The sequence below is a fragment of the Pocillopora verrucosa genome, chromosome 5 (genome assembly GCF_036669915.1).
Source record: "Pocillopora verrucosa isolate sample1 chromosome 5, ASM3666991v2, whole genome shotgun sequence".
Lineage (NCBI taxonomy): Eukaryota > Metazoa > Cnidaria > Anthozoa > Scleractinia > Pocilloporidae > Pocillopora > Pocillopora verrucosa.
The window spans coordinates 13810645-13823653 of record NC_089316.1 but is presented as its reverse complement, the minus strand read 5'-3'; the positions used below and the strand labels follow the sequence as shown (position 1 = coordinate 13823653).

The 13009-nt window shown below is 40.5% G+C and overlaps 1 protein-coding gene and 1 pseudogene across 1 annotated transcript; one reads left to right on the top strand and one right to left on the bottom strand.

Annotated features, from left to right (window-relative positions):
- Nucleotides 1-253: 253 nt before the first annotated feature.
- On the bottom strand, nt 254-9412 carry LOC136280721 (uncharacterized). The gene is made up of 13 exons (XM_066166396.1): nt 9356-9412; nt 8291-8345; nt 8007-8152; nt 6939-6966; nt 5785-6243; nt 5290-5523; nt 4300-4770; nt 3267-3986; nt 2719-2943; nt 2414-2533; nt 1900-2024; nt 1466-1549; nt 254-481 (listed from the first exon to the last, which is right to left on the bottom strand). The coding sequence occupies exons 1-13, from the start codon at nt 9410-9412 to the stop codon at nt 254-256; spliced, it is 2952 nt and encodes a 983-aa protein (XP_066022493.1).
- Nucleotides 9413-10169: 757 nt separating this feature from the next.
- On the top strand, nt 10170-12779 carry LOC136280720 (uncharacterized; annotated as a pseudogene).
- The last annotated feature ends 230 nt before the right edge of the window (nt 12780-13009 follow it).

Here is a 13009-nt window from a genome sequence, read left to right as displayed (position 1 = left end):
CGCCGAATATGAGATTATTAAAAGCAAATCGATGCTATATGCCTCGTGCGTTAATTATCAGCTCATATTCGGCGCGCCCTCGAAAAATAATTATTATTGAAGCAGAAGTGGGTTCATCCGTTCCTGAGTTGTCAATAACCTTGACAGTATGCACAAAAATCACGAAGGAAATGTTTTCCAGCCTTTTATCCTATTTTTTTAAGAGACGAACGTGCGCTTATAACCCTTGCTCCCAGGTTTATCAATGGTAACCTCAGACCAACTCTTCAAATAACCTCATATGCATCACATACGCATCAATGTCATATGATACATACAAGCAAGCGGAAGAACCAAAGCTCCAAAAGCCGTTTACTCTTGGATAATCACACAAGTTGCATATATCTCGTATAATTTTATGACAGCCTTTTTTTTCCCAGAACTCTCCCATTTTTCCTGGCTCCACAGCGTTTCTCTGACTCTCCTCATTCGGATGGGACGCCTGGAACAGAAAACACCATCGTGGAGATAGTCCAGAGTTGAAGGAGAATAGTCGCTGAAATGTTATTGAGACTCTAGGAAGTATGACTTGGACAAGAATAAGACTTTAGATAATTCCCCTTACACAGGCTTCTGGTTCAGATTGTTATGGACTGCGATGTCGTTTTAAGTAAAGAGCTGATATCTTGCTAACGTCCATAAAATTTCTCCTCAAAATTCAATCTCTTTTCTATGAACTGAACAAAAATACGTTTGAAAAACAATACACAGTTTAATAAAAAGGATTTCTTTGCCACATTTACATTTCATTAGTTTCAGAATAAACGTTATTGCTACTTGGATGACCTTGTTTTATGCTTCAAAATTGCCATTATACGTTAATTTTTTGGTTACTCTTTTTCGTTTCAATCCACAAAAAAATTTTGGCTTTAGTGTTGTTTAGTGCTAACTTAAGAAAGCGTGTTTTTTTTTGTTTTTTTGTTTGTTTTTTTTTCTGTTTCTATGGACAGGAAAGTTTCGGCTTCAGTTTTAATTTTAAAAGTAGTATTTCTGAAAAAATTTTTTGGGATTTATTTTCCTTTTTTTCTTTTTTTTTGAGCCGGTCATCGAGTAGCGTGATACATCTTAGTTCCAAGTTGCAATACTTTGTAGAAAAAAAAATGATTCATGGAGCATCCTTTCCATGTGCTTCCACCTCTTAGTTCCTTCTTCGTCGTCGTCTCCGTTTGTAGGGTTCACTTTGTGCCCGTACTTCAGTCTATGGCAAAAATGGCAAGTAAGTATTCTTCTCATACTCGTAATCGAGTTACATCTCCCAACTTCCATGTGTTCAGTCATAACGCAACTATCATTCCGGACATAGTTTAGGTGTCCATATTTTTCTTTGATCGACAGTTTTGATACCTCTAAAGCCCATCCCGACAAAACTCTTTCCACAAACTGTCAGTTTCATATGAGGCTAGTTGAACCACATTTTAAGACGTACCTTAGGAACAAATGAATCCCCGTCCCACATTCTTCTAGCTCTGTAACGATTTCCTCTTTTTATTTGAGAAGGCTCAACAGCAACCTGAAACCAAATACGTTCGTTTTATCGACCGCAGAAAATTCCATAAAGCAATATGCAAGTGATCGCTATCATGGTTCAGGGGAAAGATACCTGATGTTATGATTTATCCCACATGTCCTTTTTAACTTAAAATAGAAACTATCGATAAAACTGTTAACAAAATACAGAAAATAAGGATATGGTTGTACCTCTGGTAACAAAGAGCATTTAGTCTACTTCGCTCGAAAGGTGTTTAGAGGATAATTCGTGAATTTCCTCACTTTTCTCGTTTTTCGCAACAAAACCATAAGATAGAAACTGAAGAAGTTGCTAGCCGAGTGCCAATCAAAATTAATATTAGCTGTGTTAACCTGAGGTTGGATGGTTACATTTTTTGCCGTGGCACCAAGGAGTGCGTGATAAGCATTTCTGAGGCAGAAATGAGCGTACTCCAAGGCTTCTGGACTTTGCGGAACTTCCACTTTAACTCGCGGCTCTAAATATAAAAAAAAAAAAATGATAGGTACATTGAAATTACCCAACCATAATAATACTTATTCACACTGGGATCCCATAACATTCGGAGCGGACGTGACATTACTGACGTCACTTAAATCAGTCATTCTCTTGGATACCGGAGGAGTAGTCCAGTCTGGACGCTGTTGAAGGTGTCGTTTTGCATAGCTTAACATCATCCTCCAGTGACATCCAGGGGATAATCGCCCACATGATTTTGTCCGATGATATTATTAGGTGATTAAAAATTGGTAAAATCAACTTGCGGTTTGTTGAGATACATATTAATAAAATATCTCAGTCAACGGTAGATACAAAACTAAACACGCCCCATTAAGGTAGGTAAGTCAAAAACTTGTTCTTTCTCACCTTCAGCTTGTGGAGACACAACTTGAGGTTCATTTGTTTCTAACCATGGAAAATTTTGCAATGGTTTATCAGATATATCTGAACTTTCTCGAACACTGCGCTTCCGTTTCCTGGTCTTTCCTGTCATTTGGAAATACAGAATCAACCACCCATACCTTATGTCACTATTTTAGAATCTAAAAAGTATCGAATCGCGGGTTCTTGAGGAACGAGTGAATATTTTTAAGTAAACGATAAAACTAGAAAAGAACGTGAACACAAATCGTGGTCCTGTTAAGAGAAGTCAAAAGCCAACTCTACTTAACCTTTAGCTTTGGGAGATGATCTCTTCTTTGCAGATGTTGCTGCGTCAGTCGGGTCACCCAAGTCCTCTGCGGGTGGATGCTGATGCTCAATCTTCACTTTTATTAAAGGTGACTCGGTTTGATTTTCCCCTGTCTCCATGGCAAAACGCGGGGATTTTCGCAAAGGCTCAACAGATTCTACGTTAGAACATTCAGGTGCGCCGCGCTTTCGTTTCCTTATGCTTCCTTAAAAGTTAAAATAGAGAAGTCAACTACCTGTGGATAATATTCATATTTTTAAACCTGAAATAAACCTAAGATCAATACAATGGAAGTAAAGATTCTTTCTAATGGGAATTTTCATACCTAATGTTTTTAATAATGAAAATCTTGAGTTTGCTTATGGTTTATGAGAATTTGCAAATAACGATATTTCTCACCGGGTGGAAAAGCACTCTTCGTTTTCTCTAGTTCCCAAGAAAACTTAGAATGTTGACAGACAATAAGCTTTTTCAAAATAAAAGATCTAGAGACCATTGACATCTCCTTGGTATTAATGCTATACTCACTTTTAGACACCAGGTTGGAATTTTCCAGTCCAGTTGACATCTTTGCAACGAAGCCGAAGGATTTCGAGCAAGATGGACTAGCTTCATTTTCAATGTATGCTTTTCCATCGCAGCAACAGGAGGTGATGCTAGTGTTCTCGAAATCACTTTGTTTTAATCCTAGTGAGTTTGTGAGTGGATTAACGGAGCACTTGTCATGACTCTGTGTATTTTTCGATGGACTCTCGCTTCTCCTTTCGCACGCACTGGAATACTGTCTGGCTTCCACCTCATCAATTCTCAACGACACTCTTGAGTGACTGAGAGAGTCCCCTGTTGACTCCTGTTCTTTGACTTCATTTAGGGATGGCGAAAAAATGTCAGCAAACCTGGAGGATTTTGTTATGACTTGATTTGCATCAATATCTAAGGATGTTGCTGATGTGCCGAAGTCACAACTTTCCTTTTTAGCCGAAGTCCCTGATTTGCAGCGGAAGGATGGCATATCGGTAGTATTCAAATCAGTTTTTATCGAGCCATCCGAGGACGTTGCTGCAGTTTCGCCGGAAGTTTTGTTTTCAGCAGGTGTAGCACAGGTTGTTTTGAGACCAATATCTATCGATCTTCCAGATGTCAATGGCGAACTCCAGGAGTGAGTAACAGGAGTCTGTGCAGAAGACGATGGAGGGCATCCTGTTTCGTGTATCTCCCATACGGGAGAAGCACACACGTGGGGTACATCTGTATACAACAGATCGGAAAGAAAGGTATTGACTTTCGTTATCTCTTTAGACGCTATTAGTTTTAATCGATAAACGGGGTTAACAGTTGCAAATCTGCGGATGAAACATCGATTTACCATGGAACGCATTATATAATGTAACAGAACTTAAACAAATGCTAAACATGGGTTTGTTATAACGCTTTGTATCTTGAAATAACTTGATTTAGAAATGTTGATCGAGTACTGATATGGATAATCAAACTATCCCGCAAGGGAAAAAGTTATTATTACCTGTTTTCACATCACTTCCTAAAGATAATTTTGAGTTACCTGAAGACATCATCGTTGTCTCCGATGAATCGTTTTCCTTAAGTGATAGAATTAAAACTTTCTCTGGGTAACTGGAAGATTCTTCGCTCACTGGATCTGGACCAGGTGGCTTGGATTGATGCAGGTGGCTGGAAGTATCAAGCTGTGATGAGGCTGTATTCACAATATCGAGAACAAAATCGTGCACCCGTTTCTTTGCCAACACGGATACATCTCGTGAAGGAAATGAATTCAAATGCTGATCAGGCGCAACTGCATTGATCTCACTTGAAGGAAGTGTTGCGCTCTCGTCCTCCATTGCTTCCTGTTGGCAAGAAGAGCCTTCGTTGTTTGTCTCCTCATCGTCTTCAGTTAACGATACATGAGAGTTTGCCCAAGAGTCCCCAGTGGTGTTGTAGTTCTCCTTAGCCTTCTCCATATCAACATCACCCATTTCCTGAGATGCATTTACCTGGGGTGCAGATATCTCTGCTAGATTGTGAATTAAAAGGTTTGAACTTTTTGAGTTCTTTGTTTTGTTTAAGTTATTATTCGAAAGCAGTAACAGAAAACCCCTTGGCCAAAAAAAACTCACACGCACACACCACCGAACGGAAACGCGCTTACATTAAAACTCCTAATTTGAAGACTCTCCAAAAACCTTACTTGTCTAAAACTGAAGAAAATTTGCTCACTCTAACATGGTACGCTCATGAAATGCTGATGATGTGTTCTCATAGTCGCGCTTTCCACCGGTAAAGTTCTGTTGTCTCAACAGTTATTTATGCTCTCAAACGTAATTTTTTTCTCTTTTGATACACTTTAATATCGTGTTCAACAAAAGCCACTCATACATTTCCTGTGAAGTTAACGGGCGTGAAACACCGCGAGCGGAAAGACTTTTATAGAATATTTTATTGTTTCTTATATTTGCATTTTATAGAAAAAATTGATAGCGGTATCCAGTTGCCACAAAAAATTGTGATTAAAATAGTAAAAAGGATAACTAACCTGACATCGACGCAGTTGGCAAGCCTCTCCAGGGAGAGATTTCGTTTGCAAGTATTGTTGATTCGGCCTCCTGGATTTTTTCGATAGAGGGAAAGAACATCGCCAAATCTTCAGGGTGAGAGACGAAGCTTTTATTCAGATGGTGTCCAGGACTGGTGTCCATAGTGTCATTTGGTGTTACTTGTAGACCTCTCCACGGACTGATATCATTCATTTTAAGAATCTCTTCAGACTCTGTGGATCAAAACATCGCATCTTAAAAATTATATCAGTTAGATACTCAAGCCTTGTCACGCTTATAAGTGGTTGGGTGTATGGTTGTTACATCGAGAGGTGTAACGATATTGTGTCTGTACTTGAAACATTACACGTACACCTGTATTTTATAGATTCGAAAAAAAGTATTGACTTTCGTTATATCTTCGTGTGCTATTAGTTTAAACCGATAAACGGTGTTCTAACGATTGCAAATATGCGGATGGAACATCAATTTACCATGGTACATAGGTGATAGCATGGAAACTCTCTCCGGGTAACTGAAAGATTCTTCGTTCACTGGATCTGGACCAAACTCCACAAATGTCGCTGATTCACTCGTAGGTGACTTGGATTGATTCAGGTGGCTGGAAGTATCAGGCTGCGACGAGGTTGTATTCGCTAGATCGAGGGAAAAATCGTGCACCCGATCCTTTGCCGCCATGGATACATTTCGTAAATTAAATGAATTCAAATGTTGATCAGGCGCAACTTCATTGATTTCCCTTGAAGGAAGTGTTGCGCTCTCGTCCTCCATTGCTTCCTGTTGGCAAGAAGAGCCTTCGTTGTTTGTCTCCTTATCGTCTTCAATTAACGATACATGAGAGTCCCCAGTAGTGTCGTAGTTCTCCTGAGCCTTCTCCATATCAACATCACCCATTTCCTGAGATGCATTTACCTGGGGTGCAGATATCTCTGCTAGGTTTTGAATGAAAGGGTTGGAACTTTGTGAGTTCTTTGTTTGGTTTAGGTTATTGTTCAAAAGAAGTTACGGAAAGCCCTTTGAAGACAGGCGAAAAAGCCACGTGCTTAACATTATAAATCCTAACGAAAAAACCTCCAAAGATCCGACCCGTCCAAAACTTAACGTGCACGCGCGAACATGGTATGCGTAACAAATGCTGATGATGTCCTGTCACACTTATAACGTTTCGAAGCGCATGCGCTAATCGTACGTCCCACCAGTTCAGTAATGTTAACTTAACAATTATGTATGTTCTTTGACTTGTGATTTTTTTTTTGATACACTCTAACATCGTTTTTAACGAAACCCACTTACAGCGTGTTGCTGGACTTGACGAGGCACAATTTGTTTTTTAGGCGTGACATAATTGGTGTCACACTCGATGGAGAGTGCGACACCTATTGTTTCATGTCTTGACCTCATGTGCAACTCGATTATTTAAAATGAGACAAGCAATCAACAAATTGAGACTGACTTTAATCACAAAATTAGCTGCTCGCGCTACGCGTCTCGACCGGTCTTGCACACGAGGAACTATATGTAGTTTTTAAGATTCAGCTATTCGACGCTGTTTTGTGCTACGTTTGACAAAAGCCGAAATCGAGCTGCAAGAAATCTTAAGATGTTTAGAACAAAGGAAAGTTCTGACCTTGGTTCATTCCAGCCTCCAATCCGACCTAATAAATAAGAAAAATGATGTATGTGAATTATAAATTCCATTCCATATGAAATAGAAGGTAACAGTTTGTGATGCAGTCGTTTAAGGCTCATGCTGGATACGCCAACCCTCAGAAGGTTTTCTCTTTTAAGTACCTCTATACATTTCAAACCCAAACAAGCCTTATTATGCCACCTACAATAATTAAACCCTATAAGTCCCCCAAGTACCTGGATGACTTTTGTCGGTAGAATCCAGGTCATACAAGTTCATTAATATCTGAAAGGAGGTTGAACCTCCACAGATGTTGTTAGAGCTTTAGACATATTTTTGGAAAAGTCCTTTTTGTAAACGGAGAAATGATATTGCAGCTGAAGAGGATTTATTTTTTGCCACCATGTCGACATTTGTTGATCCTTGTAATGTTCTTAAGGTATTTCTAGAGGTAATTACCACATTTACAGTACAACGTGTTAAAATATGGATTAAAAAAGAGAGCAAAAAAAACAGTTTTCATGATAACTCATTAAGTGTGTGACACGGCCAACCGCGCATGAAACATAGAACATCACACAGGCAGCAGTTTTGAGTTGTGACACTTACAGAATTTTCAAACATGGCAAATGATCGGTACTATTTCCATCAAACATTGTTTCACACAATTATTTTCTATGGATTGACTAATATTTCTTCCAAAAGTCTAGTAGAGAGCAAAGACTTAAAGTGAAGGTGTAGATGAAGTATCTACCAAAAATCTTGCATGACACAAAAGCGAAAGAATTTAGCTACTATAAGAGAACTACAGGAGTTCTGTTTCTCTTTTCGTTGCATATCGATCGAAGCATAACCAGATACTTCAAGCCTGACAATAACCTAGAAAGGACCCTCATGCAAATTTGCAAAATTTAGGATACACTGTCCCACCTTGATACTCGACGATCGACATTTGAACCAGTTGGCGCATTAAAGAGACAACTGACCTCCCTTATCTAAATTATCCCAGTTCACCCACCAAACTGATGAATCGACTCAAACAAAGCAAATCACTTAATGTCTTACCATTGCAGTGGTTGATGGGTTCTCCCTCATCTTAGGAGTACCTTTGTCTAGCTTTTTGAGGAGCGTCTCTAGTAGGTTACGCGCTGATAGACTGGATGAGCCCAAAGATCCATTCAAGGCACCAACTAGCAAAGCTCGAACTTCAGCTGTTATTGTGGGAGAAAAATAAATGAGAAATCACAGGTTTGGTGACAACACCTATCATTTCTTAAGCAATGTTGAGTTTTGAAAAAAAACAACGTCCTAATAATCTCCCAAGAAAAACAAGGAGAGATTTGCCCTACCTTTAGAGTCCACTGTGGTGGAAGTGTTCACAGGTGTTTGGCTGGTACAGGTTTCCTTTTAAACGACGAGAAATTAAATCAAATTAGGTATTTGATCCACTCTGAGCTTAAAAACGAATGTGACTACCTCTGACGATCCAAGCACACACACAAACACACACCCATAAAGCCAAAAAGGAATGAAGTAAAACAAAAAAAGTGTGTTTCTACTAGTGTTTATCACAGTGTATAAGAACTGATTACATGAGAATGTTACAGATTAATCTTGTAGTTCTTCAACGTCACCCACTGTGGACGTGTCAGGTTATTCAAATTTAAGCAAAGCGTTGTAGGTAACTGAAGTTTAATATATGCATTTCCCGCGCTGGTTAGCATGAGTCGGTAAAAGTAGGGAAACCGAGGAAGCTCTGAGTGTTGATATCGATCGTCGTATAGAGAAAAGGTGGCACCATTGATTTTAGCCTGATTATGATGCACGCGCTGGTGTCATATCATGGACAAAATTTGTTGTTTTCTGCCTTCAAGAAATACCAATATGTAATAAATAAGGGGTCACATTGTCGTTAACATTAACATATTGATCTTTTTCTGGAGCTAAAACGCCGTAAGGGAAGGAGCTCACTAGCGGTAATTTTGCTTTAATTACAAATTTCTCCCATTTACTTCAGTGAAATCTTCCACAGCTTAATTTCTGCGTCTGTTACGTTTGATTTTTTTCCTTTTGTCGACCTCTTTTTCAGGCGTAGAAAGGCCTATAGATATAATGGGTATCGTGGCTGGGAAACAATAAATGCATTATTATCTAAAATCTATCTTGCTAAAATCTCTCGATAGTTACCATACGCAATGTATTAATTGATAATCAGATAATTGCTATTGAGCTAATATGATAATTGATGAATTAATTTTTAACTATGCAATACGTCATGATTGCTCATAATTAATTTTTAAGTCTGTGCCGTCATTCAAGTATAGTCATTACAGCGGCTGCTTGCAGAAGCAGCACATTACCTGTTTTTAGCTAGATGCACATTAAGAATTTAATGCAAAATTAGGGTTACTTACCTCAATCTTAGGACGATGGTCGGTGGGGACTAAAGGTGTTAGTTTTTCCTCGTCCATCTTGTTTAATTTTGAAGCAATCTTAACAACTTCCGAGAGCAGCCCAAAATACGTCTGACCTCGGCGAGTGGTTGATGCGAAATGAGCTAATTGTGATGTAATTCAATAAATAAAACGTCACAAGAAGAAAACTAATCAGGGCCTCATTAACATGCCAAGTAATCAAACCAATTACAGGCAATTAAATGTTACAGGCTAAACATAAAAATATAGCAACTGCTCTTGAATTCTATCACATGACCAGAAGGCAGAGATCCGATGAGATAGCACTGCGCTTGTACAAGTCATTGCACGATTTGCGCTTAACGCGGTACGTCATACAAATTCTTGGAGCTTGGTTTTCTACGCTACAAACCTTTTTGACACGAAGTGCTGGAGAGATTAACGTAGTTAGCCTTAATTGGAATCCAGCCGAGGCCCTAACGTAGTTGGGTGCCAATAATTCAGTGTGATTATGTCCGATCACGAAGACCACACAACTGACGAGCGCGCCACTGAAACGTCAACGGACAGTGGCGCTCAGAATATGCCTTCAGCAAACACTTTTGCGGATATGTTCAAAGCTGCCCTAGCCCCAGTTCTGAACCAGCTGACGAACTTGAACGAGAATGCGAGCTCAGTGCTCCTGAACGGGCACGACGACTCCGATGAGGACGGTGAAACCGCCTCTAATGACGGGCCCGCAAAATCTGCGGACATGGGATGCGGATTTATCCGCGCTCCTCGTCTCTGCGGGCAAAGATGACAATAACAAGCTATGCCTGGCGAAGACCTCTTGAAGGAACTCGCGCAGGACTTAACAGTAAGCGAGAAGACATCTCCGCCCCTTCGCAAATGTCTGGCGCCTATTTTTAATAATCTTTTGGCAGAAAAGATGGGGAACAAGAAGCTCAAGGCCAAGCTGGACAAATATCCTTGTCCAGAGAATGTCAAGGGTTTGCGAACCCCGAAAGTGAACCCCTCAATCTGAAGCCAGCTTTCGACTAGCATGAAAGCTCAAGATGTAAGATCGCAGAAGGGACAAGACACTCTTATTGGCGCCATTACAGCCATGACAAAAGCCGCCGATTTGGCGCTGGGAAATTACAGCCAAGACAAAGAACTGATCACCTTGTTGACACGTGCTGATGCAATTCAGGGTGTATTGACGATTCTCATCTACAAGGCGACACCTCCGCGGAATGTCATAAAAATGTCATTGACACCATCACGCTGTTTACCAAATTAGGGTTTCATATCCATTCAGAGAACTCGGTTTCCATATCCTCTCAGAAATTGACTTTCTCAGGGTTTGTATTGAATTCTATTGCTATGACCGTTACGCTTACGGAGGAAAAAGTTCGACGGATTCTGTCTGTCTGCGCTACGCCCTTAAAAACACAAATGCCCACAATTAGACAGGTCGCAAAGGTTATCGGTATTTTGGTGTCCAATTTTCCCGGTGCTCAGCATGGACCACTTCACTACCGCCACCTTGAGCGGGATAAATATCTTGCACTAATAGCAAAGAAGGGCGATTACGGGGGGAAAATGCAATTATCCCCTCCCGTTTTAACAGAAATTCAGTGGTGGCGTGATAATACCGCAACTCTCAAACAAGATATCCATCACGACCACCCCAGCACTTCAATTCAGTCAGACGCATCAACAATGGGCTGGGGAACTGTTTTTGGCACCCAGAAAACGGGGGGAGATGGACCCCTTCGGAAACTGAGTTATAAACATATTGGAATTACTTGCAGCCTTTTTTGCGTTATAGTGTTTTTGTAGCCGTATGAACAACTGCCAAATCCAAATTCAGATCGACAATACCACAACCCTTGCTTATATAAACAACATGGGGGGCTCAAAATCTAAAGAACTTAACCAGCTAGCTGTTCAAATTTGAGAATGGTATGTATCACGAAATATTTGGCTCTCAGCTGCGCACATACGTGGTCGGCTGAACACTGAGGCTGATGAGAAATCACGCGTGTTCTCAGATAATCACGAGTGGATGTTAAACAAACACTCGTTTGACGAGATCCTGTTGTGCCACCCCGGCCTCGATTTCGACTTGTTTACAAGCCGTTTGAACTATCAGATCTGTCGTTACTGCTCGTGGCAAGCGGACCTTAACAGTGCACACGTAGACGCTCTTACTATGAATTGGACTGGGCAATTTTTTTGCTTTTCCACCCTTTAGCCGTCTCGATCCCAGGATGCCTTCAGAAGATCAGTCAAGACCGAGTACAGGGTGTACTAATCGCTCCGCTTTGGCCAACTCAAACGTGGTTTCCAGTCCTCCTACAACAATTGTGCGACCACCCCTGGATACTGCTCCCACGACCAGACCTTCTAGAACACCCCTCCCGCAGTGGCCCACGTCCACTACACGGGAATCTTCATCTGATGGTATGTCCTGTGTCAGGGGATCCTTCAGCCATTATCACTTTACAGAGGAGGTTACCGACATTCTTATGGCATCCTGGAGGAGAGGCACTAAAAAACAGTATGCCACATACGTTAAAAAATGGATGGCATTTTGTCGTGAACGGAAAATTAATTGTTCTTCACCACCACTGAGCGACGCCCTTCAATTTCTCTCGGGGCTATTTCATAAAGGGCTTAGCTACTCAACCCTTAATACTGCTCGCTCTGCCTTATCTACCATTGTTACGATAGACGGGGGGGAAGCCTTGGTAGCAACCATATTGTTACACGGTTTATGAAAGGGGTATTTGAACCGCGTAGACTCAAACCTAAATAAAACAAAATTTGGGATGTTTCAGCGGTTTTAAAACATTTATCTTCTTTATACCCCAATGAAAAATTGTCTTCAAAGGATTTAACGCACAAGGTCCTTATGCTAATTCTATTAGTTTCGAGTCAACGAGGGCAATCGATACACCACCTAGATCTACAGCATCTTACCATAGAGGAGGATAATTATTTCTTTGACGTCGCTGAGCATATCAATACCAGTATCCCCAGAAACCCACATACGAGGATTGACATTGCTGCCTCTGAGCCAGACAGTACAATTTGCCCTTCGACTTGTTCGAAAGCATACCTCAACAAGACCAAGGCTTTGCGTAATAACGAAACAAAATTGTTTATTAGTTATGTTAGGCCCCATAAAACTGTATCTGGGGACACGGTTTCTAGGTGGACTAAGGAAACTCTTAGACTTTGCGGTATTGATACTAAGGTGTTCACGGCACATAGCACTACGTCAGCATCTGTTTCCAAAGCTAATGAAAAGGACTTCCCTGTCCATGAGATCATGGCAAAGGCATGCTGGAAGTCTGCAGAGACCTTCCGTAAATATTACAACAAACCGGTTATTCAAGGAAACAGACTTGCTTCCGCTATCCTTGACCAGTGAAAACGTTTATATGTTTTGAAAATACTACATGCGCTACTTTACTTATTTTGTTACTGTTAGACAATATATTACAAACATGGTTATCATTGTTTATGCTCAACCTCTTACTTTTGTGTGGATTTCATGCCTCTTGTTCGAGTGCATGTCGTATGGGTGCATCAACGCTTTCAAGTCTTATGGGATCTCTGCCTTCTGGTCTTGTGATAGAGTTGGAAAATTAAACGAGACTT